Genomic DNA, 27,428 nt, shown 5'->3' on the forward strand with positions numbered 1-27,428 from the left:
GTCAGTGTCAATGCCCCCACGTCTCCGTCAGTGGCAATGCCCCCACGTCTCCATCAGTGGCAATGCCCCCACGTCTCCGTCAGTGTCAATGCCCCCACGTCTCCGTCAGTGGCAATGCCCCCACGTCTCCATCAGTGGCAATGCCCCCACGTCTCCGTCAGTGGCAATGCCCCCACGTCTCCATCAGTGGCAATGCCCCCACGTCTCCGTCAGTGTCAATGCCCCCACGTCTCCGTCAGTGGCAATGCCCCCACGTCAAATGTTTTCAAATGTTTCTGCTTTCATTACCCCACCCTCGCCCACTTTGCTCAAGAAGGTCTCACAAGTGATGTCACCACATCTACGCCTCTACTTAAGGAACGATACAGGAGGATTTCTACACAAATCTGGCTGTCGCCTGATGAAGCCAGTTGTAATTACTGGCGAAACGTCGTACTCAGATTGTAAATGTTGTGGATTGGCTCTCCAATACACCGGTGCTGCTGTACTAGTATAATACACTATTACACACTACACTACTACACTACACAATACACTATACACTTGTGCTGTACTAGTGACGAATTGGCACGTTCTGTTTACGTGACAACCCTTACTAGTTGGCTGTGTCGTGATCTAACCCCAAAAAAGCCCATCATGGACATTTCAATCAGCTTCGAGGCATTCACTTTGTCGCAATCGGTGTCCACAAGGGGGCGATGCAGTCTCAGGAACAAAACGATTGGCGACATCAAAATCAGCTCTGGGGGGTGCGGCAGCCGGCCCAGTGGATAGCCCAACACTGCGACTGGAAACAAATCTCGTGGTGGTTGTCAAGGGGGCCCAGCTCGTAGCTGTGGCCACCGGGGATGGGTGGTGGTGGTGGTGGCGAGGCACCTCCCTGTCCCTCGCTCGTGACGCCGCTGGTTTGCGACTGCCACTGGAAGTTGCTGACACGGAACGCCGAGTGCCAGAATCAAAGGCGCAGCTCCGAAATGTCTCGCTCGCACCGCTGCCGGTGGAAGCGCTACCACTCGAGGGAGCCCTGCAGAGGCGACTACCCACACTCCACCCCACCCACACTCCACCCCACCCACACTCCACCCCACCCACACTCCACCCCACCCACTCCACCCCATCCACGCTTAACCCCACCCACGCTTAACCCCACCCACACTCCACCCCACCCACACTCCACCCCACCCACATTCCACCCCACCCACACTCCACCCCATCCACACTCCACCCCACCCACACTCCACCCCACCCACGCTCCACCCCACCCACGCTCCACCCCACCCACGCTCCACCCCACCCACACTCCACCCCACCCACGCTTTACCCCACCCACGCTTTACCCCACCCACGCTTTACCCCACCCACGCTGTACCCCACCACGCTGTACCCCACCACACTTCACCCCACCATGCTCCACCCCACCACACGCAACGTGATTAAGCTGCGACTCTGCGTGGGATATCCTTTCACTTGACGCTGATGGGTGGACAGAGACGACGTGATGCGGTTTATGAAAACCGCTTCATTGTCCAGTGCGCTAACCCATCGCACCACTGCAACGACCTCAAAGACTTCCATTTATTCAGGGAATACATTGAGGTCTACACGTAGAGCCTTACTAATTCGACACACAACCTAACAGGCATCACTGACAAGTAATCATGCTCGGTTTATTGAATACAAAGTTAAATCACGGTTTGTTATTACATACTCAAAGTGAACGAAGCTGGTTTGTTCAGTCAATAAGAGGTATTTTAGTAAAAATATATTTCGTGAGGACACATCAGAATTATATAATTTAAAGTCAATATATGTATAATCCACTGCGTTCTTCCACACACCAGAAGCGTTGTGGATGGATTTTTATCTTTGACTTGATGGCACGTCATTAGTAATCATTACACAAATATGTTTGCACAGCTGTACAGAAACCTAGAATCAACACAACGCAAGAACACATTCGTATAAATAATGTAGCTGCACCCAGTTAGAGCTTAGTGTATTAAAACTTGACTACAATGCCTGTGTTGCCGATTTGTGTTCAACGCCACTGTTTGAGACGACGCTCTCAAGAAAGCCGTCTCTGGTGTGGACCAATCAGTTTCAAAGACAACGCATCATCATCTACTATCAGGGCATGTCTTCTGTTTGCATGTTCAACACAAGTACGTGTGGTTAATGCAGACATGATTCCTTGCTAAAGGTTTCAGTTTGGTGTTTTAACATCTTAACACCACTGTTTTATTGCCATAAAGGGTAACACCTATTCTTATATGTGGGTTAAATATTGTTACATTTCGTCATTTACCGCAAGTGCTCAACAAGAGGAAAATAGTGACGATTGCGATCCACGAAAGAAAATTGAATCTCATTCGATGCACGCATCTCCAAAGGACAAAACAAACGAGCCATCCCCTATTCCTCTTGTGCATTAGATAAAGAGAGTATTACGCGCACAAGTTTTTACGTTGGAAAAAATAGATATCTCAGTGTGGCAAAGAAGTTGTCAATAACAGTGCATTGCAGTGACTGCACAATCTGTACAAAGTGTCAATATGAGCACCCAGTCATTACTTCAGTTGGAGACACGCTTGGAGTCTTAACTAATGTTTGTCATTACATTCTCGTCAACAATAAACGAGCAACACTATTTCCCCAAACCGATCTCACGCCTCAATACACCTCAGTAGTGATGTAAGCTTGTTGACGGTTCACCCGGTCAAACGGTATGAATTGGCACGCAACAAAACACACGCATCTGTAAACGGTTCGAAACACCATTCCGTGGATTAAACACACACGTAAAGTCACAGCAAATACGATATCTAAATGTCTGCCAATCCATGACATTAATGTGGCAATCAGGAGTCGGTTGCCTTACAGACCGTGACAAATCGGTGCTTTCAATGAAAATGTATTGAAGGATGCGCAGAGCTGACAGATGAGAATGTGAGCAAGGCACTTGCAACGCTCGCTTCAGAAAGAGGGAGCAGTGCTCTTGGTCGTAAAAACATTTCATACCCTGTCGAGACCACGCACGTTCATGGAACACAGATTACTCGTAAAGTTTCCAAGCGTTGCTCAGATCTTCCTTCTTTGTACCAAATGCCACGTGATTTTTCATTAGTGTCAAAATTCAGAGCTCCGTTGACAAAAAAAACAACAACCCATAAGCGAATTTGACAGCACCATGAATTGTCTCCCTCTTATCACGACTCAACTGATCGTCCTGCGCTGAACCGAGCTGGCTGGTATCACGAGCGGGGCAACCGCTTGTGTGCGGGAGACAGGAGCCAGAGTAGAGTTTGTCGACCTGTGTCACGTTGCATTGTGACCTCCTGGCACGAGTGGGGGTTCCCTCCAGGCACTCCAAGCCTCCTCCAACATGACGCAGAACATCCAAAGTGGGACCCTCATAACACGTGCCTTGGGAATCTGCGAGGCCGTTCTCCCTGTGTAAATAACTCCCGTGTTGCATTATAAAACATGCACGTGTGCGTGTTAAACCTATTCCGCACCGTACGTTAGCCAACCGTGCTAATCGGAGTTGCGAAACATGCTGCCATGGGATAGTTGCCGCCAAGATGTCCACGTGACATGTTGACATTCACAACGGCGACGTCTCGATAGAGTGATACGCTGGACGTCAACGCCGCGTGTGTGCGGTGCCATTGCCCAGTAGAGCTGTGTTTACGTGAGGGCATCGCTCGGCACCAGACCCTCCGTGAGCACAGCTGACCTGATCCTGACTGAATTCTGTTTTACTTGACTTCACTGGTGGCGATCGTCACAAGTTGAATCAAAGCAAAAACCCGAGGGCCTCAGGCAGCATCCACTATCAGCTCGAATTCATATCCTAATCAACATTAAAAACCTAAATCTTCACTTAAAGCTTTCATGACTGCAGGAATTCATATTCTTTGGGGCTTTCGGTAAAGGCACGTAGATAGGTTGAAAGAAAATAACAGAAAACGACGACGTTTCGATTGCAACACAAGCGGTCGTCATCAGGAGGAGGAAAAAAACGATAATCGCATGTGTTGTGATCGAAACGTCGTAGTTTTTTGTTATTTTGTTTGAACCTATTTACGTGACTTCACCGAAAGACCCAAAGAATATTAAAAACCCATCTAACATAAAAAGGGTGAATTTATCTCTCGCCTTGCTGTTGTCTGCGTCTCTTTCATCTTGCGCCTTCTTTGACGTCTACAACTCTGTTCCGTGTGCATCTTTCTATACTATAATCTCACGACATCTCTATCTACTCTCCACATCTCTTCCAACACCTCCACTCGGAGTTGATAAATAATCAGTGTTCTGCATCGGGCCCCCCAACCGACCAGCAGCAGCACCACCACTGCTTGTTCACCTCCACGTCAAGTTGTTGAGGTACCACGCTCCCGGTCACCACTTTGGTGGGGCGGTGAGCCCAATCTCCAACCCCCGTCTCTCATCCCGGGAGCTGCAGAGTTCGGGACTGAGGTCCGTGGAGTTTCTGTAGCCCTCCTACCTGCGTGGCGCTCTGTGCTCTGTACCGGGCTCTTATTGAAAAGTAAAATCCTCGCTTAAGTGACGACTCTTCAACTTCACCTACATTCCCGCTTTACCTTCCTTCATCAGAATCTTTACTGAGGCCGGAGGTAATCCTATGAGCTATGACGCTCTTTTTCACAGACGACCAGTGGGACACATTATGTTCACCTCGACTTGAGGAATGAACTCGAGTCCTTAAAAGAGACGGACTCTTGTGTTAAAATGAGCTCCACTCCGTCTTTTGTTATAAACAAAAAAAGAGGGCATTTGTTCAGAACACAATCACAAGTGCATGCACAGCTACGGTTGTGCTTTTGCAATCGACAATGCATTGGGACGGGCACACACACGCACACGGAACACACAAGACGTCTGCGCTCACGCGCGTGGACGCGACGACTTGGCAATGGCACAGGCCGGGCAATACGAGGGGGAAGTGCAACAGTGATGATGGCGAGCGACACACCACGTGTCACGGCTGTTTGTTCTGCGGACGCTGCCACGAGTGTACGCAGCAGCAGCAGCACGCTCATTGCATCTCGTGGCTGAGTCTTTGTTGGGTTCGGGTTGGGTTTAGAGTATCTGGCTGCTGTAAATTTCCACGCGACAAGCCACTCCTTTAGGCTATCGTACGTGGCCAGGTCGCTTCTGAAACAGAGCTGCAAAGTGCGATCAAGTCGCGCCTTACCTGGTAAAATAAACAACGTTTCGTCTGAGTATCTGTTCAGGTTGGGTTCAGGTTTGCTGACGGCAGCCGCTGGGATGTACGCCACGCTCGTGTGCTGGGGGCAACGGGCGGTCACGGGGAGCCCTGGTCCACGGGCACATAGCCGGGCACCGGCCCGTCCAGCGCCCGCTCGGGCCCATCGTCCAGGCTGCAGAGCTGTCAGGGACACGCAGCTCCATGGCTCGGTGCAACAAGTACGCCTCGGTGCAACAAGTACGGCTCGGTGAAGGTGCAGCGCTGCAATATGTTGCTCACACTGCTGCTGGTGCAATGGCCTCCTACCAGATGGAGGTCTCTAGACAGGAGGGCAGGGGGTGCCCACACTTCACCCCACTTATGGAAAACCGCTGTTCGACTAACTGTGGTGGACACGTTTATACTGCTGGGCACGGTGGGGGTGGGGGGTGGGGATGGGGATTTAAGAAGCTTGCGCCGCTGTTGCAAGTGCCGCGCCGGGAGATCCAATTGAGCCGGCCACCTCTGGATTGAAAGTCCAGCTGTCTCAAACTGACACCGCAGGTGCAATCTCGTCGATACATTACAAATGTAAACGGCGCATGTATACCGCCTTACTACCACTGAAGAATGTGTCGCCATTTCACGTATAACTTGACAACTCAAATGAGTTCATGGATGACCTCCGATACACCAAAATCAACTAAATCCCTTCTCCACAGTGCAAGCTTGCTCTTTGAGAGCGAGTAGCATGACCGTGCGGTGCAGGTGACACGTTGAATTAAGTTGAATGAAGCGATTGCTGTGTTGTGGTGGCTCGCTGCAGACACGAGTTGAAAGACAGATGAGCTGCAATAGTTTCCCATTCGTCCAACTAGCATTGAGTTACTGAGACAGATTCGTTCCTTTGATTGCTCGCCAGATTAGCCACTTCACGCGCAAGACAGACAATACAAATTATACGGTTAAATCAAAATAAAGAATCGTTATTCATCCATCGAATTGTGGCTCTGAATTATTGTAACTCATCACATTTGGTGGTGGTGGTGGTGGTGGGGGGGGGATGATTAGGGGTGAGTCTTGGCGAGTGAGAACCCACCTGGGCCGTCCCTCTCTCGAGGTTCGCCTTCAGCCTGCGCAGGTCCGCCTTGATGAGGCCTGGGGAAGACAACCAAGGGGGTGATGACACGAGCACGAGAAACACCGCGACGCAGCACCTCGCGTGTGAACACGCAGCGCTGTGAAGCAGCACAGCCGCAGTGATGTACACCGCCAGCCAATTAGTCAATCCTAACCTGCCAATCGCAACCTAATCAACGAGCCGTCAAACAGCTGTCATTGCTGAACTGGTTCACGTGCTGTGACTGCGTCGTGACTGTGTCGACGAGGTCATCTACTCAAGGACCTGGATCAGGAAGCACTTTCACTCGAGATCGGAGCTCTTGTTAACAACCTGATGATGCTGGGGAGCGGTAGTGTAGCGGTTAGCGCGCTGCGCTATGAACCTGGCGACCCGGGTTCGATTCCCGCTCACGGCCAACACCCAGTGACGATTATCTGAACCGGTCCCGGGCCTCCCCTAGGTCGACTCAGCCTCAAATGAGTACCTGGTGCAGTGTGTAAACATCGCCACTAGGGAGACAAAGGCGGTCGGGCGTGGTGCTGGCCACCCACCCCCTCGTGTACCGTTCCGGCCTTCATAGGTGCTCGCTAACAGCACTTGCCCCTACAGTCTGTTAAGGCTAAACGGGGGATCTTTGTCTTTGTAGATGATGTACCTGTGTGTGTGTGTAGATGACGTACCTGTGTGTGTATGTGTGTGTAGGGACGTAGTTGTGTGTGTGTGTAGATGACGTACCTGTGTATGTGTGTGTGTAGAGGACGTAGTTGTGTGTGTGTGTGTAGATGACATACCTGTGTGTGTGTGTGTAGATGATGTACCTGTGTGTGTGTGTGTAGATGATGTACCTGTGTGTGTGTGTGTGTAGATGATGTACCTGTGTGTGTGTGTGTGTAGAGGACGTACCTGTGAGCATAGTGCCCAGCAGGAGGCTGCAGCAAATGAAAATGTTGCCAACGAGCGGTGAGAAGTGTTTAGTGAGTTGTCCCTGCACCACCGTGAAGATCAAGCCAAACAGCTGTGAACAAAAAGCAAAATTACAGAACATTTTTATACACGTAATGAATTAATTATTTTTGATTGTTGTGAAAGCCCTCCACCACCCAACACAACCCAACAAATTGGGATGTGGCATAAAGTACCCCTGTCTTTGTTATATCTTGTTTGTTGTTTGTGCCTATTGTTTTGATGCCATTTGTGATTATGTTATTTTAATATATTTTATTTTTATTATTTTATTATTTCCCTTCTACGTGACTTTACCAAAAGAACCAAAAAGATGAATCCCTGCAGTCACGAAAGCTTTAAATCGAAATTTTATTGGGATGGGGTTTGCTTTCACTTGTACACCACGTGGCCATGAATATTGTTGGTCTATGTCATGTGGTGGCAGACTTCATGACAAATATCTGGCCAGTTCATTGCGTGGCCTAACCCCAAAGATCAACTACGAGTCTTAATGTTGGCTGTGAAAGCCGACGCGTCAGGTTAACTCGAATGTCTCCTTCGAGCGCCACGGAGTGGTCCGTGTGGTCTCTGCTCCTTCGCGTGCGGTTCTGCAGCCGTCGTGAATCCATTACGGACGAGGTCGGTACCTGAGCAGCTGCATTGAGAAGCCCAGACGATGTCCCCTCTGACTCCGGGTAGGTCAGCTCAGCCGCAAACTCAAAGCCCAGTGGGATGTAGCCCGTCATGAAAAACCTTAGAAAGGAGGACGCACGCACGGCCCGTTTGAATGACTGTGCCACATATTAATCCTGGCTACAAAATTCCGAGCTTCGTGCTGTCATACGCAGCGATTCTATCCACGTACACAAGAGTTCCTCACACACGTAACACCATCCAATCAGCGAATGGCAAAACATCCCAAGAAAAACCCTCCATGAAGTGAGACTTGAGACCAAAATTGAGCCTTTCGTGGGTATTTACACAAGTAGTGCATTGCAATCACATTTGAGTTTCAAGAGTACTTTCTCAAACGCCGCCGCTGTGTACATGGGACGTCGCCCTTACATCAGCCATGACTAACACGCGCCATAAAGCCGGCAATAAACGAGTGAACGATGGTAGAACTTGCAGTGAACGAGCAACTCACCCGAGCACTCCAGCGGTCACGAAGACCACCCAGAGGTGTCCGAGGTTCAGCGTGAACGTGAAGATGATCATCCCGGTGAAGGACAGGCAGTACACCGCAAAAGTCGTCTGCCTGTGCAACGCATCAGAAACAAGTTAAAGGGACCCCGTTTCATCCACATCTATGGATGTTGAACTTCTTTCGCACCGTACTGTAGTCCCCTGCCCAAGGGCAAGGCTTCGGCTCAAACTCCACCCTGCCGTTCATGTGCCTTCATTTCAACGCACGCACGCTGCCCCGCTTAAAGTCATCAAACGGCATTTTGCTAATTTACTCTCACCGCACATAGAACAGTCATCTTCACGACGCTACGCTCAGTTCTCGCTTAAACCCACTATCATCTCACGTACAGTTTTGTAATTATTGTAAGGCACTTTATACTTCTATATCAGATAAGATCCCAATTTGTCTCTTTCCAAAAATCCTTCTTTCCAGAAGCTTACTTCATTAAATTGTCAGCTCTGAGAATATGCCCCCCAATGAACACATTTTGCTATTCTATAGTTATGACTTCTCTCCTCCTGAGCCTGCTCTAGAACTCCCTCTTTGCTCTTTCTCTCCATCAAACTGATGTTTTTTTGTATCCGCCACCAACATCGTTCCAATCTTATTTTGTCTTCCTTTCCTGATCAGAGTCCAAGTGCACGTTGCATACAACACTGTAATACACTCCACGCAGTGGACACAAGTTGTTGCTTGCTGGCTAATTGGTGTGGATGGCCGCAAGTGAGCACTAAACAATATTGATGCCTCCATCAGCAGCATCATCATCAACCTTTGTCAATCCACTGCTGGATAACGACCTCTCCGTGCCGTTGCCCTTCAAAGCGATCCTACGAAGCCACGATCCAACTACGGACGCCTCCATGAGTGTACATTTACCGTCAAGCAGACGCGCACAATTGTAAAGTTTTATTTGCTTCGTATTCGCTCGCGAAGCTTCCTATCCCCGGCTCGCGGCGTTACGCGCACGGGGACACTCACTTGAACTTCTTGGTGCGATCAAGCCAAACGCCGCACAGCAGAGAGCCCAGCACCCCGGCCACAACGATCGTCAGCCCCACGCGACCGGCGTTCACTTCTTGGCCCTGAAACGCACGCCGCACAAGATAAAGACAAAGACGACCACGGCCCGGCGTAGCCATCGGGGCCGCGGGGGCAAGTGCCGTTCCCATGAAGGCCGGCACGGCATACCAGGGAGTGGGTGGTGTGGTTAACACCACGCCTCGGCCGTCCTTTTCTTCCTCGCACCGATGTGTATACACTACACCAGGTACTCATTTGAGGCTGAGTCAACCTAGAGGAGGTTCGGGACCGGTTCAGATATTCGCGACTGACATTAGCCGGCTCGCTGGGTTCGTAGCGCAGCACGCTAGACACTGCTGCCACTCCCCTTGGCACACACGTGAGCTTGATCACATCCCAGAGATGAATTCTGCTAGCGGAATCATCCAATAAGGCCAACGCAGCTCATGGTGGGAGGTGTAATCAGCACCGGACTAGACCTACTTTCCTATAATACCAGAGCCGGTGGTGACATTGCACCAGGTGAAATAGTACAGTCAGATGCAGTGTAATTTCAAGCTACTGCTGATATCCAAGTAGCGATGTTGACGGCCGCTGGCTTGGAGTTCTTGTGAAGCGGAGCAGCACCTGGTAGTGGTGGATGAACATCGGGTTGAGCAGCGTGGACACGGAGTAGAAGGAGCCAGTGTTGATGCCTGCAACATGAAACAACAGAGGCAATCACTCTACACGATAAGTATGATTAATAATGATGATGACGTAATAATGATGGTCATAATAACGATAAGGTCATCATAGATTGTATTGATGTCATTAATAATGATGGGGATAATTATCATAATGAAGATCATGATAACACTGATGGTCATCAAGATGATATGATCATGTAATTGATCATCATAATGATCATGATAACAATGGGGTCACCATCAATTATATTGATGCAATTGATAACGATGGGGATAATAATGATGATGATGATGATAACACTGATGATGACGACGATGATAACAAAGGCCTGACCATGACGTGTAAGAGGCTCTGACCATATGTGATGATGAGAAGCACAAAGGCTTTGTTGGTAAGCAGCCGTCGGATCGATTGCCAGTATGAGTAATCGCTCCGCCTCGTCTGCCTGCGCATGGCCTGCGCATGGCTCGGTGGCACGGGGGGCTCCTCCCTGAACACTGAGCACACACGCAGACGGCACACGCACGGATCTCGTGTGAAGCAGATGCAGACCCACCGATGGCATTGCTGTAAATGAGTGACCCGTCCATTAAGGATGGCAGGGCACACAAGCAGTTAAGCGTGACCAGAATCACAACCGTGTCTGACCTTGATATCTGCAATGCTGATGACACACCATGCCAGGTGACCGTTTAAGGCTGGGCCAACCTGGGTGTAGCCCACGACAGTTTCAGGAAGCATTTGCCACTGATGATGCGCATGGCCAGCAATGACTCCAGGTCGCCGGGACTCCTGCACAGGTGCACTAACCACTCACTTCACCACTACTTGCACACGCAAACATAAAAACAAGACGAAGATCCCCCGCATAGCCTCAACAGACTGTTGAGGCAAGTGCTGCTAGCGAGTAGCACCTATGACGGCCGGCACGGCACACTCGGGGGTGGGTGGCCAGCACCAAGCCCGACCGCCTTTGTCTCCCCAGTGGCAATGTTTACACATCGCACCGGGTACTTATTTGAGGCTGAGTCGACACGAATAGAGGCCCAGGACAGGGTTCACATAATCGTCCCTGGTGTTGGCCGTGAAACGGGATCGATCTCGGGTCACCGGGTTCATCGCACAGAGTGCTAACCGCGACACGAACGCTTCCCACACACACACAGAGCCCACGCGGTGTTGACGGAGTCGTGGTTCCCTCATGGCACCATGATTCCCGTGGCACCGGTCAAGTTCTGGGCCACTACCCAACAACAACAGTGGCAATTGGTATAAGAACACGGAGTGTGACTCAGCCGAAAATGTGGAACTTATTAGGTGCAATCTGCATCGATGATGAAGACAAAGCAGGTTAGGCATCATGTAGTGACCAGACCACACCCCATTATGAACATAATGATCACGTATTTTTAGAGCACTGCTTCCATGCACTGCTGGATGAAGGTCTCCAAATGCCGTGTCAATCGTGGAAGTCGCTTGAGCACACTTCACTGCGATGGTCAGTGAGGGTTTGGTGAAGGCGCCACGCAAGAACGGTTCGGATGTCACCTTTGTGGCGAGGAAGAAAGCTCGAGACACAGCACCACGATGGAGAAAACCACTCACGGCAGCGGAGGGTGTGGGGACACGTCGACAGGAGAGACGGCAAAAATAACCGAGTTGGGAGACGCTGAGTAGATACTCGGCGCTGGGTCCTGTCCTCCGGAGAAGTGGGCGACTCCACAAGAGATGGAGGCACCAGAGAGCTTTGTGAAATGGCAACGGCCACAACGCTCCGTTTCAAAGTGTTATTCCCAAGAGCGTTTGCGTGCCCGGTGCCACCCCCGTACCGATCAGCACGATGACGAAGAGCGCGGTGGCGATGGCCGCCGTGCCGAAGAACATGACGCGGATGTGGAAGCTGAGCACCTCCTTGTCGTCCGAGGCGGGCACCAGCATGGGCGGCAGGAGGAACCCCACGGCCACGCCGAGCTGCCGAGACGACGTGGGAGGTGTTACTCGACGGCACGCTCACTCCCGCCGAGTCAACATCCATCGAGTCCGGCACCATTGGTTGTGTTTCTCATCATCGTCGTCGTCATTGTCGTTGTCCTCACAGTTAATGAACACACAGCCCCAAAAGAGATAGACATACGGGCTGTTCTCCAAAGTATTCTCGGGTTGTAGTGCATGCTGTACAGTACGGTGGTTGTTGGCGATGGCTGTGAATACAGTTCTGGATGAAGGTCCCACGAAAACTACGTAAAAAAATACAATCAACGTATGGATGAATCGTAAGAATATTTATCCTAGAGTAATCCGATGAGCTATGAATGGTGGAAGCGTTCCGGGTGGACGCATAGGCATCGAATGTGATTCCTGCAAGAATTGCCCAACAATTCTATTCAACACTGCTTGCAAAAGCCAACACCGGCAAATATTTGGCTTCTCACCATTCCCATTTTAACCCTTTCCCGGAAGATAAAATAAAATAACTTTATCGGTACCGAGGCTCCCACAAGGCCATGTATTAGGGGGTATGGCAAAGTGTGGCACCAGCAATCGTGGAGTGCGGTCGTGTCGCTACAGTTCTCTGCGGTGAGTACAAAGTCTTTAAAAACGACGGCGCTACGCCTCTCTAAATAAAATGTACGCTGTGCCGCTTGAGCGTTCCGAGATTCAGGGGTGAACGGGACACCCACAGCAATTGTCTCGGACACGGGAAAGGGTTTAATGTGCACCGACCGGGGCCATACCGCACAGAAATGTGACATCTATGTTTTGTATTGAGTAACTCTCCCGTGTGTTTTCGAGTCGCTGTTCGGCATGATGTCCCACGTTTCCCCCCACGTGCCGCGGTTTCCTCATCGGAGAGCCATACGGCGCAACTGCCAAAACCTTCTCAGCCGTATAGAGAATTGACACTGATTATTTATCAGATTTTAGCCATAAGGATTTTTGTTGGCACTTAAAAATGAAAAAGACCAAGCTCGTATTAATAAGGTATATCTAATTGTTAGTTATCTCCATGAGGAAACGAGAACGGAATGTTAATACATAAATACAATAAAGTCTGGTTGTGAGATCACATTGGCTGGAATTTGTATGCCACACTTGTAAGCATAATCCTCATGACAAACCATTAACAAAGGCCCATACCAGTTTCTAATAATTCGTTATTTATTACATTTCTCGGTAAAATCACACCAGACAGACGTCGATTAATACAGAATTATCAGCACTACCGCCTACGCAGTGATTTGCGCCATTATCTAGAGAGCATGATACTTATCAACTCCCTTAATTAAAACAAAATCCAAACCATTCACTGGTCACGAGACCCATTTCTCGGGTGGGTGGAAGGGGGGGGGGGTCTTGATTTGCAACGTTCTGCCAGATGTTTTTCTCTTGGCACAATAAAAACCTTCTCTTCTCCGACTGTTACACGTGCTGCGTGTTGTTTTTGTTTCGTGTAGGAGGAAAATGTAGGGCCTGCAGAATGGACGTGCATATGAGGGCATAACGCTCATCTCCACGCGAACAAGTAAACAATATTTCTACTACCTCTGCGTACGTGGGGGGGGGGGAGCGGTAGTGCAGTGGTCAGCGCACTGCGCTACAAACTCGTCCACCCGAGTTCGATTCCCGCTCACGGCCAACACCAGTGACGATTATCCGAACCGGTCCTGGGCCTCCCCTGGGTGGACTCAGCTTAAAATGAGCACCTGGTGCGGATTGGAAACATCGCCAATAGGGAGACAAAGGGGGCCGGGCGTGGTCTTAGCCACGCACCCCCTCGTGTGCCGTGCTGGCCTTCATAGGTGCTCGCTAACAGCACTTGTGCCAACAGTCTGTAAGGGCTATATGGGGGATCTTTGTCTTTGTGTGCTCAGTGCGATACAGCTGATAATACCGATGTCACCAAGCACCACACATCGCTAACTGTAACTTGATTTTATAGAGCACCATCTGGACCTCCGATTAGCATGGTTGGCTATGTACGATGCACAAGAAGTTTAACATACGCATGCAGGGCCTCATAGTGCTTAACGTAAAATAACCCAACTCGTAGCGAACTCTTAACAAATAAAACCCTCAATGTTGTCGTCCAATGGCACACGTGGTGAATTGAGGTGATACCCCCCCCCCCACAGCTATTTTCGTGTGATCCGATTATGTTGAGTAAGTCGAACCGATAACCGGTGGAGTAATCGATTACTTAAATAAATCGGTAATAGCCCGGCTGGATTTTATTTTTTTATTTAAAGCTTTCGTGACTGCAGGGATTCATATTATCGGTTCTTTCGGTAAAGTCACGTAGAAGGGAAAATATAAAATAACTGTTTTTTTTTATATCATTTTATTATTTCCCTTCCACGTGACTTTACCCAAAGAACCAAGAATATGAAGCCCGGCTGGAGTTTATAGTTTTCTCCGCGAAAGGATATTTGATCGACGACAGAGTCACGTGGAGCCTGCAACATCAGCTCCTGTGCAGCGCGGCCACAGCAATAAGACCTTTAGGTTGTGAAAGAGAAAAAAGCCCAGCAGGCGCTGTCGTAAATGTCATGTTGACCACAACGGAATTACAGGACTCTTGCAACTGGGGTCACTAAGCATGCAGACAACGTCCATAATGAATAACCCGAGGTCAACCTCCGGGTCAATGTGTTTTAGGTTAAAACAACAAGTCGCTGATAGGCAAGCGGGCAGAGGGATGGGCGGAAAGTTGACTGAAAACATTCATATCTGCTTCATCATGCGGCTCACTGCAAACGGCAAGCTAAGGGCTCGGCTAGGGTTAGCTTGCATGAGGCTCAGTGGGACAACCGTTGCCTTCGTGTATTGTACGATGTGTGTGATGAATACGGATGTGTGTCCGTTGTATTTACAAAGCAGAGAATGCTCTAAGAGTGTACAAATTCACACATAATAAAATATCAATCTTCATATGCATATATGCAATAATATACATCAAGGGATTGTGCTGGCAGTAGTGCAGGGGTGTATGGGTGTCTCACGGTATCCATAAGGGGCAACCCCCCATGGCGTAGCACTGAGCAACCACTTTGCAGAGCATGGATTCACATTCAGGATGCCACCCACAATTAACAAGACCCTCATGCACACAGCCTGGGACTAAACCCACCGGAATGACCTCAATCTCGTTGGATCTTGGAAGGATTGAGCCTGCTTCGTGACTGGATGGGTGATCACCACACACACACACAGCAGTTTTCACGTATGTGGGGCGACGTGGTGGGTCTATAGAGGGCGCTAGAGCAGCTTCACATTCTATATTTCTGCCCTTCCACATCTGTGTTTTCAGCCATCAACCATGCAGCCAGCACTTACCAGCGTGGCGAAAAATGGTCAAATAACTCGCACTGCACGCAAGGTGTGCGCAGACCCTAATTCTGCGGTTGATTGCAAAAAGGACTGTATTCATGTGCACACATTGAACTTCTAAGGAATAGAGACAAGCGAGAACACCAAAACTCTAGATTCCGACATCTAAAGAAATCGGGGGCATTTTCGGGTGATTTTGGTCAAAGCCGGTAATCACACCGTGTGAGGGCACAAGCGCATAGGTGGTGACCCGACGTGCCAATCACAACAAAAAACACATGGTGGGTTGGCAACGTCTCCCAGCTGAGAACTCGCCTGGTTGCCGAAGACTCCAATGGAGCAGGCAGTGGAGACCTCCCCGGAGCCGAACCAGACGGAGGCGATGCGAGACGGGAGGCCCAGGATGAAGACCTGGGCGATGGCGCACGTGAGCTGGCCGAACACGGTGACGCCGAACAGATGGGGCTTCACGCTGGCCGTCTTCACCCACGCGCCCACGCAGTTGAGGAACGAGCCGAGCAGCGCCACGAGGCGCAGGCCGCGGGTGTCAAGCAGCCACGCGGACGGGAAGATGAGCGGGATGTAGCACAGCATGTAGACCATGGACAGCCAGTCGACGTCCGTGGTGCTCACGTCGTAGTAGCTGCCGGGACGACGTTGCAACGACAGGGACGTCAATCAACGACATCATCATTATCATAAACTAAACTAAAAACGTAACTATTTTTATTTCACCAGGTAAGGCCCACTGAGCTATGTAGCTCTTTTTCAGAAGCGACCTGGCCACAGATAACAACTCAACGTAGTGGCTTATTGCGTGAAAATATAGAGCAGACAGATACTCTTAAACGCAAGTTGATTTTAAATGTGGAGGGAAAAACCGGAGAAAAATCCACGCGACCACGGGGAGAGAGACACGCAAACTCCAGATATACAGGTGTCAGGGTCGGGATCGAACCCACAACCTACGTGTACCAGACGTCGTGGTTAACATCTCGCTCCCGTGGTGCCCGCCATCAGCCCCGTTGCGTACAGGAGGCTGAGCAACCCTTCCCTGCTAATAGCTCAGCCCTCGCGTTTCAAGTCTTCCAATTAACCTGAGTAAGCTGGTTAATGCTTTGGTCAACATTGCTCATGTTGAGACTTTCATCTTTAGATGACAGTCGAATACCAATCAAGCACATCAAAGGGGCCACAGAAATTAGCATGTGAGCCACTCGTTCAATAACCCATTACCAGTTGAATTACGCAAAAGTGTGTGCCCATTCGGTGCCAAACATATTCACGGGGTGCCACACAGTAAGCATGATGCACGTCTGTTGTGCCCTGTCAGCCTGATGCTGGCTTTGAGGCAATGCATTTTTTGTTGCATGAAATATGAATCCCTCGGTATGAGCTGGAGACTACAGTGAGTGGAAGAGCACTTAGCAGAAACTCCCAGGCTCTCCAGTTACATAAAACATAACAAATCAACTTCCAGCCTTCTATTATAAAATAAAACTTTCAAGGGTTTATTTATTTATTGGACACATGGGGTGGGATAGCAGTTGCCTTCCAGGAAACCTGATAAAACTTTCAAACTGCTTCACATTGTGACACACTGGAGACCAAACGGCAGGCTGACATCAATGGAAAAGTCACGTGCCACGCTGTTAATGTCCCATCCTGTGTCAGATTCAAGTCTTTACCCTTGGCTAGTTGCACTGGTTAGATCAACAGGGGGTCACTGCGTGAATGTTGAGACAAATCAGGTGGCTGACCCGAGACACACATGCCTACGTGCGGTGTGAAAACAGTTCAACGTACATCAGAATCTGTATATTTTACTGGAGGAATCCAATGACCATAAAAGCTATTTTTTACATGCATCCAGTAGTTTTCACAGATACATACATTGCACCTACAAATCGCACCACTCCAAGGAGTCAAACATATGCAACAAATTGTGGTTAGCCCAAATAGAATGTCGCCTATAGTGCTGGATAATTATTATAAACTACTGTACAATAATAAGATTGTAGGACCCATTGTAAATGCACTGCTGTCCAATGTTGCAGGAAGCATAATCTGTGACAGGATGTTGATGCAGCATTGTGGCATCCCAGCATGCTGCTATTATATATTTCCAGGGCAGCATTTAAATATAGAATCAAGGCAGCAGCACTGCTGTATAGTACTTCAGTACTGTATGTACGGTACGGTTTTTTTTTTGTGTGCAGAGTATGGAATGGACGAGACGTTCTGACACCCGTCTTATAAAGCTAGTATGGACCCATGGAGGCGATCCAATCTTGCACGTATAACGTATACACCGCGGTGTTTATTGCACTACGGTTTGAAGAGGAGGCTGCCAGTAATGTGAGCCATTGTTACACGAGGACACAATGTGTTGTCATGTTATCATCGGTCATGGTGTAAACAAAAACAACATTTTCAATTGCTTAGCTCTCAAATTATTGTAAAAAATAAATATAGATATAAAAGAATCCACTTGCCAGAGGAACTGTAAAGGGTAGTCCAGATGTATCGTGACTCCATTTAATTCTGGACAAATTAATATTTTTTTTACGTAATATTTATTTAAAACAGAAATTAATAAGCAAAGGGAAACATGTCAGGGGTCGATTAATTGGGGGTCACCAGACATCTGGACCACCCTGAACTCGGCTGGAATGAAAGAGGGAGCTGCGATGATTCACAACGACGACGACGAGTCATTCCTCACCGCCGCTGGGATAAAGAGGTGCAGCAGCGGCAAGGTTGATGCACGAATGAGGCATTACAACATCGATGGCCATTGTGCATGACTTAGGCTGGACAGAGAGAGACAGCGTGGCTCTAACGATGAGTATTGGCAGGTGACAATCGGCCGGGGTAATTGAGGTGCGTGGAATTCAGAGACAGGATTGGATGGGGCGCATCGCGAGAGACAGCAGCTTGCTAGAGGGGATGCTGAGGGCGGATGGAGGGAAAGTCGTAGATTGGGGAACAGGCCATAACTGTCTAGATAGCAAGAGAGATATAAATAAATGTACAGCCGTTTTTCAATCCACCCATGGATGACGGCCACTCCATCTCGGTCATGAGGGTTGTCTGGATATACTTTAACCACGCTGGTGAGTGCCGGGTGGTGAAGGGAGGGCCGCTTCAGATGTCACGAGCCACTGATGTTAGCCTCGGCAGGGAATTGAACTGGGGTCGTAGGCTTCACAGAACCGTGCGAAAGCCACTTCGTTACCGTTCCACAGATGCAGGAGTGCAAACACGGGCAGGATTAAAGTTGGAAGGGGAGATCACCGTAAGGAAGTGGCAGAATTATAGACAACGCACTTAAAAGTGGAACCAGCCCAGAGGCTGAACACCAAATGAAACTGGAGCCAGCCAACAGGCTAAGCAGAGGGAGGCCATCACTGCAAATCTTGAAAACAGTACTGTGTGGTCGTCACCTGCGTGTGAATCACTCCTGGTAACAAACCAAAGTGCAGTACAGCAAGTAGAATGGGGTTTACACCTGGCAGGGTCTGACCCGGACACTTCAGGAATTGTCACGTGTTCGGGTGACAAGCAACTGGTGTGTACCAAGATGTGGTACGGGTATTGAGTTGAACTTCATTACAATATCGTAGTCAGTGCTGCTCCTAATCCTCACGCGGCTCTTCCAAGACTGCTTCGCGACGTTGTTTATTAAGGATCAGAAGTCTAGTATGCACGTGGCATTGCGGCTCTTGAAATATTGAGAGGGTTTTTTTTTACCGAATTCGAAAAAAAGGCTCTTCTTGTTACTTTGGTTGCCGATCCCTGCCCTAGGCTGACTAAATATGTCTGAGTTTGGTCTGTGGTTAAAGGTGGCGACTCTAAAACAGTAGCGTTCTACATGAACTCTGTGTCGACTTGGCATGCGTGCCACAGGCACAACGCCTTTGTTCCTACTCTTTCCAAGCACAAGTGACGTCTGTCAATGAGTGAATCAATGACTCGTATTTAGCCCATTGAGAGGAACGTGTATTTGGCACGGGGTAGCGGTAGCCGTCTGGCTGCATTAGCATGCAGAGACACAAGCCTGTAGAACAGTGATATTCACTGATTTTCAGAGGGGGGGCACTTTCGCCGATAAGACATCGCCAGTGTGAGGGCCGCCACAACATTTGAAACCATTGGGGGGGTTTGACAGCAGCACGATGATGATGATGATGATGGGGTGTTTTCACTCTTTCTGTATGTCGGGGGCCGCACTAAAGGAATAAAGAACACTGCCATAGAATGCGCCTGGTTCTTGAAAGGGTGAGTTCCTGCCATGGCACAAGGGACAGCACACTGGACTTGCAAAGCAGCAGTGGTAGCCGGTTCGTTCTGCTGGCGTGGCATGTTCATTTCTTAGACCTAGGCCTCGGCAAGGGAAGATAATTTACCCTTTTTACCGGGTAAAAGGGTAAAGGGTAAAGATGTCGACATGCCAAGGGGTAAGGTAAAGGGTCGGGTAAAGGTAGCTCGGAAGAATTACCCGGTAGGGTAAAGGAAGCGCGAAGTATTACCAGGTAAATACGGCGCCTTGTTTACCGCTAGAAGCTCCGTGGCGCAGTCCGTGGCCTCCATTTAACAAGTAATATTAAAAAAAACCTTTTTTAAAAACACTCTTTTATGAAATGTACGAGTAATGGCAGAACTCCACGACTCAAGGAAGTGGCCCCGAAGCTTGCCATAACGTAAGGGGGCCGTGGCCAATTACAGCCAACGTCAGTTGACCGTGGACAATTAGACCCAAGCCGAAACATAACATATAAAAAAGAATGTTAAAAAATGTTTCATTTTTTTTATGATAGAATATAGTATTGTTATCAGGAAGACATGAGTATACGAAGTTTGCAGTCGATACCATATTGGGAAGTGGGTTACAAGATTTGAGGATATAACGACAACAACAGACAGTGAGTTTAAAGAAAGCGTGTAAAATTGGAATCATCGAGAGTATTCTATTTGACTAACGCACTCTACCGAGCATTTACCGTTATAAACCTTGTTCATGTGTAGTAGTACCCCAGTAATTACCATGTAATCGGGTAATTTGTATGTGGTAAGGGTAAAAGGTAGGGTAAAGGTAGGCTCGTTGTTTTTACATTTTAACTTTTACCTTACCTTGCCGAGGCCGACTTCAACCACCCCAGCACCTTGGCCACCCAATAATATAAATGGATCGGAAAGTCGGCATGGAAGAGTAGGCCAAATACCCTCTAGACGGGATGTCGAGAGCTCCGTACAATGGAGGCTCTTCCGCCAACAGTAGTGTGTGCAAGCAGTTGCAGGGCCGTACCTTTATCTTTTTAAATCCTTTATATTAAGTTAACTTGCTTGCTTGCTTGCGCACTTACGACCGTGCAAATCTTTCGGTCGTTTTTTAACCCACTTCCCGTGATCCAATCGAGCTGACATTTTGCACACAGACTCGTTGTGCGTGACAATTTATTTTCGTGAAATTTTTTCCCCAATATTTTCCACTTTTTAGGAAAAAAAATTCATATTTAATTTAAAATACCATCTTCTTCTTCCTAGCGTTGTTCCCGCTGTGGCGCAGGGTCCGCTTTTCGGCATTGTCTTCTCCATTTGGCTCGGTCCAGGGCATCTTCAGGGGATGCGTTGACCGTCTTCATGTCTTCCTTTATTCGGTCCATCCATCGCTTCTTCGGACGTCCGCGTGGACGGCGGCCCTCTGGCTCAATACGCACGGCAGTCTTGGCCACTGATGACTCTTCACTTCGCATCACATGGCCGTACCACCGAAGCCTTGCCTCAAGCATCTTGTCCGCAATGGGGGCCACACCAAGTCGCTTCCGAACGTCTTCGTTCCTGACACAATCCCATCGAGTGAGCCCGAGGCTCCATCTGAGCATCCTCATCTCCATGGCGTGGAGAGCTTGTTCGTGTACAGTTGTGGCTGGCCAGCACTCGGATCCATAGAGTGCCACCGGTCGGACGATGGTCTTGTATATTTTTCCCTTCAGCCTATCCGGCATTTTCCGATCACAGAGGACTCCGGTGACTTGCCTCCATTTCATCCACGCCGCATTGACTCGTGACCTCACATCAGTCGTGATGCTACCATCTGAGCTGATGGTGGAGCCCAGGTACTTAAAGTCCGTCACTTTCTTCAGATCTTCTCCGTCAATACTGATGGTGCCGTCGGTTTGGGGGCCACACTCCATATACTCCGTCTTTTTGATGTTGAACCTCATCCCGTTTTCGTCCAAACGTTCCTTCCACAGGCGCGTTTGTCTTTCCACTTCTCCTCTCTCTTCATCTGAGAGGAGGACGTCATCCGCGTAGAGAATTGACCATGGAAGGGGCGTGTGCAGGTCGGCAGTGATCGTGTCCATGCACAGGATAAACAGGAGTGGTGACAGGGCCGATCCTTGGTGCACTCCAACGCTGATGGGAAATGGCGGTGATATGCCCACTGCACACCTGACTGCACTGGTGACGTTCTTGTATAGGAGTTGCACCCAATGCACGTAGGTTTCAGGGACTCCATGGGATCGAAGCGAGTGCCAGATGAGGTCGTGGGAGACCCTGTCAAATGCCTTTTCAAGGTCGAGGAACGACACGTGCACAGCTTTGTTCTTCTCTCTGTGCCTCTCCAGCAGGAGCCTCGCCGCGAATATGGCGTCCGTAGTGCCACATCCTTTGACGAAGCCGCATTGGTTGGGTGATAGGGTGATGATGTTTCTAATCCTCGTGTCCAAAACTCGCTCAAAGATCTTCATCGCATGACACAGGAGCCTGATTGGCCTGTAATTCGAGCATTCTGCCACGTCCCCTTTACCCTTCCAAATTGGAACCGTCGTGCTGGTCGACCAGGCTTCTGGGACCTCACTGGTGCTCGTGATGGTGCTGAAGAGCTGGGTAAGGAGGGCAGCACCCTGCCTGCCAAGGATCTTCCAGGCCTCAGCAGGGATATCGTCCGGGCCAGTCGCTTTCCCATTCTTCATTCTCTTGATAGCTTGTTCCACTTCGGTGATGGTGATAGGTGAAACCGGACCGAGGACGTGTTCAGCACTAATAATAGGTGGGTGGGGAAATTCCTGGTTGCAGATTCCAGAGAAGTAGTTGCTCCAGCGTTGAAGGATGGCGGGCGGGTCTCTGAGAGCGCTGTGATTCTCATCCTTTATGCATTTGACCTGACCAATATCCTGAGTCGAACGATGGCGCGCCTCTGCCAGTCGATAGATCTTATTGGCACCTTCTGGGGTGTCCAGTTCGACATACAGTTGGTCGTATTGAGCTAATTTCACCGCTGCAACTACTCGCTTCGCTGCCGATTTGCAGTTTCTGTAATGTTGGTAATCCAGATCTGCGAGCGTTTGGCGCCACTTTTACTCAAGAAACACAAATAATAAAATAAAACCGATGCCACGCATATAAAGGATTTATAGTGAAATTTTTTTTTTAAAAGCCTACAGCTCAGGATAAGCTGAGCGGGAAAACTGTTAGAAGTTGATTCATATTTTCAACTGGAATGAAATACGAGCTATATGTTTACCAGCACCATCGCAACTTAAATTGTGTTGATGAATTGAGAGAACTTGATCACTCAACTTGGTTTGTACAAGTGGCCACGTGACATTATATACACACGCAGACCTCGCTTAGGGCTCAAGATGCGTTCCTGGAAAGGTGAGCGCTAATCGAATCTGCGCTAAGAGGGCTCGTCATGCCGTTGTACTCACGGGGATGCATTCCCTACCGCGTTATTTCTTACGTACGAGCAATATAAGAGGGTTTAATTGGGGTATCGGTAATATAACTACCAATAATACAGGTGGTAAACATTAGCCTACATACACAGTACGTCGGCTAATGTTTACCATCTGAATGTTGGCGAGTCGTGCTACGAAGCCGGCACGGCACACGAGGGGGGTTGAGTGGCCAGCACCACGCCCGGCCGCCTTTGTCTCCCCAGTGCCGATGTTTACACACCGCACCAGGTACTCATTTGAGGCTGAGTTGACCTAGGGGAGACCCAGGACCAGTTCAGATAATCGTCTCTGGGGTGTTGGTAGTGGCCGTGAGCGGTAATCAAATTCGGGTCACCGGGTTCATTGTGCAGCGCGCGCCAACCGCTGCACCACCGCTCCCTACTGGCGCTCACGCAGAAACACACATCGTGTGTGTCTGTGTGTGTGCACACATCGTGTGTGTGTGTGTGCACACATCGTGTGTGTGCCTGTGTGTGTGTCTGTGTGTGTGTGCACACATCGTGTGTCTGTGTGTGTGTCTGTGTGTGTGCACACATCGTGTATGTGTGTGTGTCTGTGTGTGCACACATCGTGTGTGTGTGTGTGTCTGTGTGTGCACACATCGTGTGTGTGTCTGCGTGTGCACACATCGTGTGTGTCTGTGTGTGCACACATCGTGTCTGTGTGTGTCTGTGTGTGCACACATCGTGTGTGTGTCTGCGTGTGCACACATCGTGTCTGTGTGTGTGTCTGTGTGTGCACACATCGTGTGTGTCTGTGTGTGCACACATCGTGTCTGTGTGTGTGTCTGTGTGTGCACACATCGTGTGTGTGTCTGCGTGTGCACACATCGTGTCTGTGTGTGTGCACACATCGTGTGTGTCTGTGAGTACACATTGCGTGTGTGTCTGTGTGATTACACATCGTGTATGTGTGTGTCTGTGTGTGCACACATCGTGTGTGTCTGTGTGTGTGTACACATCGTGTGTGTCTGTGTGTGTGCACACATGGTGTCTGTGTGTGCACACATCGTGTGTGTCTGTGTGTGTGCACACATGGTGTCTGTGTGTGCACACATCGTGTCTGTGTGTGCACACATCGTGTGTGTCTGTGTGTGTGTCTGTGTGTGCACACATCGTGTGTGTCTGTGTGTGTGCACACATCGTGTCTGTGTGTGCACACATCGTGTGTGTCTGTGTGGGTGTCTGTGTGTGCACACATCGTGTCTGTGTGTGCACACATCGTGTGTGTCTGTGTGTGTGCACACATGGTGTCTGTGTGTGCACACATCGTGTGTGTCTGTGTGTGTGCACACATGGTGTCTGTGTGTGTGCACACATGGTGTCTGTGTGTGTGCACACATGGTGTCTGTGTGTGATTACACATGGTGTCTGTGTGTGATTACACATGGTGTCTGTGTGTGTGCACACATGGTGTCTGTGTGTGCACACATCGTGTGTGTCTGTGTGTGCACACATGGTGTCTGTGTGTGCACACATCGTGTCTGTATGTGCACACATCGTGTGTGTCTGTGTGTGTACACATCGTGTGTGTCTGTGTGTGATTACACATGGTGTCTGTGTGTGCACACATCGTGTCTGTGTGTGTGCACACATCGTGTGTGTCTGTGTGTGATTACACATGGTGTCTGTGTGTGCACACATCGTGTCTGTGTGATTAAACATCGTGTGTGTGTGAGCACACATCGTGTGGAATTGTAGGAACTACCCGACTTACTATTCACCATTCATAGGCAGTGCGTTAACGCTTACATTAAATGCTCTTTATCATGATGGCCAGAACGACCCAACGCACACCACGTGGTGTGCGTTGTGGTGGCATCTACCAACCCACACCACGTGGTGGTGGTGGTGGCATCTACCAACCCACACCACGTGGTGTGGGTTGTGGTGGCATCTACCAACCCACACCACGTGGTGTGCGTTGTGGTGGCATCTACCAACCCACACCACGTGGTGTGCGTTGTGGTGGCATCTACCAACCCACACCACGTGGTGTGCGTTGTGGTGGCATCTACCAACCCACACCACGTGGTGGTGTGGGTTGGTAGATGCCACCACCACCACCACGCTGTGGTGGTGGTGGCATCTACCAACCCACACCACGTGGCGGTGGTGGCATCTACCAACCCACACCACGTGGTGTGCGTTGTGGTGGCATCTACCAACCCACACCACGTGGTGGTGTGGGTTGGTAGATGCCACTGGTGGTGGTGGCATCTACCAACCCACACCACGTGGCGGTGGTGGCATCTACCAACCCACACCACGTGGCGGTGGTGGCATCTACCAACCCACACCACGTGGTGTGCGTTGTGGTGGCATCTACCAACCCACACCACGTGGTGGTGTGGGTTGGTAGATGCCACTGGTGGTGGTGGCATCTACCAACCCACACCACGTGGCGGTGGTGGCATCTACCAACCCACACCACGTGGTGGTGTGGGTTGGTAGATGCCACCACCACCACCACCACGCGGTGGTGGTGGTGGCATCTACCAACCCACACCACGTGGCGGTGGTGGCATCTACCGCAGGCGGACACGTACGAGACACCCGACCTGTAGGGTCGAGTTCTCCCCGCATCGTCACAACTCCGATCGCCCACGACGCGGACCAGCGCGGTGAAGTATGGTCACAGCCCGCCGCTCACCCGGCGAAGATGTTGTTGATGATGCCGTACTGGATCCACTGGAAGGCGCTGGTGAGCGAGTAGGCGCTGAACACGAACACGATGACCCAACGACGGCGGAACAGGCGCGTCTCCACGACACCCGCCGACTCGTCAGGGCTGGGCGAGGGGTGACAGCGATCCGAGTCCCCGGCGGCACCACCACCATCACCATCAACACCACCATCAACACCATAAGCACCAGCAGCAGCAGCAGTGGTAGCCGCGGCTCCTTCAACACCATCGCCGGATGGCGCCTTTTGTTTCATTCTCCCGACTATGCTGCCGCCGCCGCAAGGCTGACTGTGTGTGTGTGTCTGTGATGTCTGTGTGTGTGTCTGTGATGTCTGTGTGTGTGTCTGTGATGTCTGTGTGTGTGTGATGTTGACTGTGTGTGTGTGTCTGTGATGTCTGTGTGTGTGTGATGTTGACTGTCTGTGTGTGTGTGATGTTGGCTGACTGACTGTGTGGCTGTGTGTGATGTTGGCTGACTGTGTGTGTGTGTGGTGTTGACTGTCTCTGTGTGTGTGATGTTGGCTGACTGTGTGTCTGTGTGTGTGTGTGTGATGTTGGCTGTCTATGTGTGTGTGATGTTGATGGTGGTGGGGGTGATGGCTGTCACACACAGCAGCTGTGTCCTGCCACGCGGCCTCGCTATTTCACTTTAACCCTGTGGCTTCTTTTAAGGAATTGCCACGCTGGCAGCGGCACCCTTACAAACGTAAATTACAATTAAAAGGTCGTCGTATTATAATGATCGCTTACGGCACTGTCGGATTAAATACCGCGTGGACTTCCGTTATTCACTGGAGGCGTCTGTTGATTCACGTGGCAGCTGCAATAGTCGCAAACCTCCGAGTCGGTCGTCAATAATAAATGATGTTGGCACTTTTGAAAGAGCTCTCACTCCGAGTGAGTGAGGGACGTCCTCTTCTCGTTCGTTCGTTCACGCAATGATGGTGTGGAGAGTTAATGGGAGCGGTTTTCGCAATTGCCCGTGTCAACATCCACACACACGGCCGCTTTATCTGAGCCCACAAGCTTTGCTCGAGTAATAATCTCTAAATCATTATTGTTACCAGCAGCAGAAAACGCGTAGCGTGAAGTTGTCCATAGTCCGAACCACGTGTTCCACCCGCCGATACAGACCACCACCACCACAAGATAATGATACACGATGTACACTCTTCGATAACTTTATACTGTTTATAAACGTATGGCAGGATCGATCCGCAGACGACGTCTGAATGGAGAACACTAACTCCTAACAGACTTGCTCTGTGGTTTAAAATAATTACATCATTACCATTGTGTTTAAACAGGGGCACAGAGGCGTGCATTCAGGCACACATCCCCGCGTGATTCTATACAAGAGAAGCCGTGGCGAGGCAGCTGACACTGTGCCAGATGACCAAATACCACACGATGCACCCCTACCCCCGAGGCACACACACACACAGCCACCAACCACGAGCTCTTATCATCACCGCAATCCGTCAA

The 27,428-nt window shown here is 49.8% G+C and overlaps 1 protein-coding gene across 1 annotated transcript; it reads right to left on the minus strand.

The window, feature by feature from the left end:
* Window positions 1-1,646: 1,646 nt before the first annotated feature.
* Window positions 1,647-27,428, minus strand: LOC133352572 (heme transporter FLVCR2-like). Its single transcript, XM_061568302.1, has 11 exons — window positions 25,911-27,428; window positions 15,826-16,153; window positions 12,012-12,153; window positions 10,539-10,679; window positions 10,120-10,187; window positions 9,451-9,554; window positions 8,428-8,538; window positions 7,928-8,033; window positions 7,239-7,350; window positions 6,312-6,370; window positions 1,647-5,413 (listed from the first exon to the last, which is right to left on the minus strand). The coding sequence occupies exons 1-11, from the start codon at window positions 26,195-26,197 to the stop codon at window positions 5,330-5,332; spliced, it is 1,542 nt and encodes a 513-aa protein (XP_061424286.1). The 5' UTR covers window positions 26,198-27,428; the 3' UTR covers window positions 1,647-5,329.

The sequence above is a fragment of the Lethenteron reissneri genome, chromosome 41, assembly GCF_015708825.2.
Source record: "Lethenteron reissneri isolate LAM-NWPU_2019-01 chromosome 41, ASM1570882v1, whole genome shotgun sequence".
NCBI lineage: Eukaryota > Metazoa > Chordata > Hyperoartia > Petromyzontiformes > Petromyzontidae > Lethenteron > Lethenteron reissneri.

Excerpts from the sequence above, each read along its gene's own strand:
- LOC133352572 (XM_061568302.1), bottom strand. The coding sequence starts at position 26,197 with ATGAAACAAAAGGCGCCATCCGGCGATGGTGTTGAAGGAGCCGCGGCT. Across the intron at positions 10,188-10,538 it reads GCTTCTCATCATCACATATG|GCATCAACACTGGCTCCTTC; the intron begins GTCAGAGCCTCT and ends TTCATGTTGCAG. Across the intron at positions 9,555-10,119 it reads TGTTCATCCACCACTACCAG|GGCCAAGAAGTGAACGCCGG; the intron begins GTGCTGCTCCGC and ends CGTGCGTTTCAG.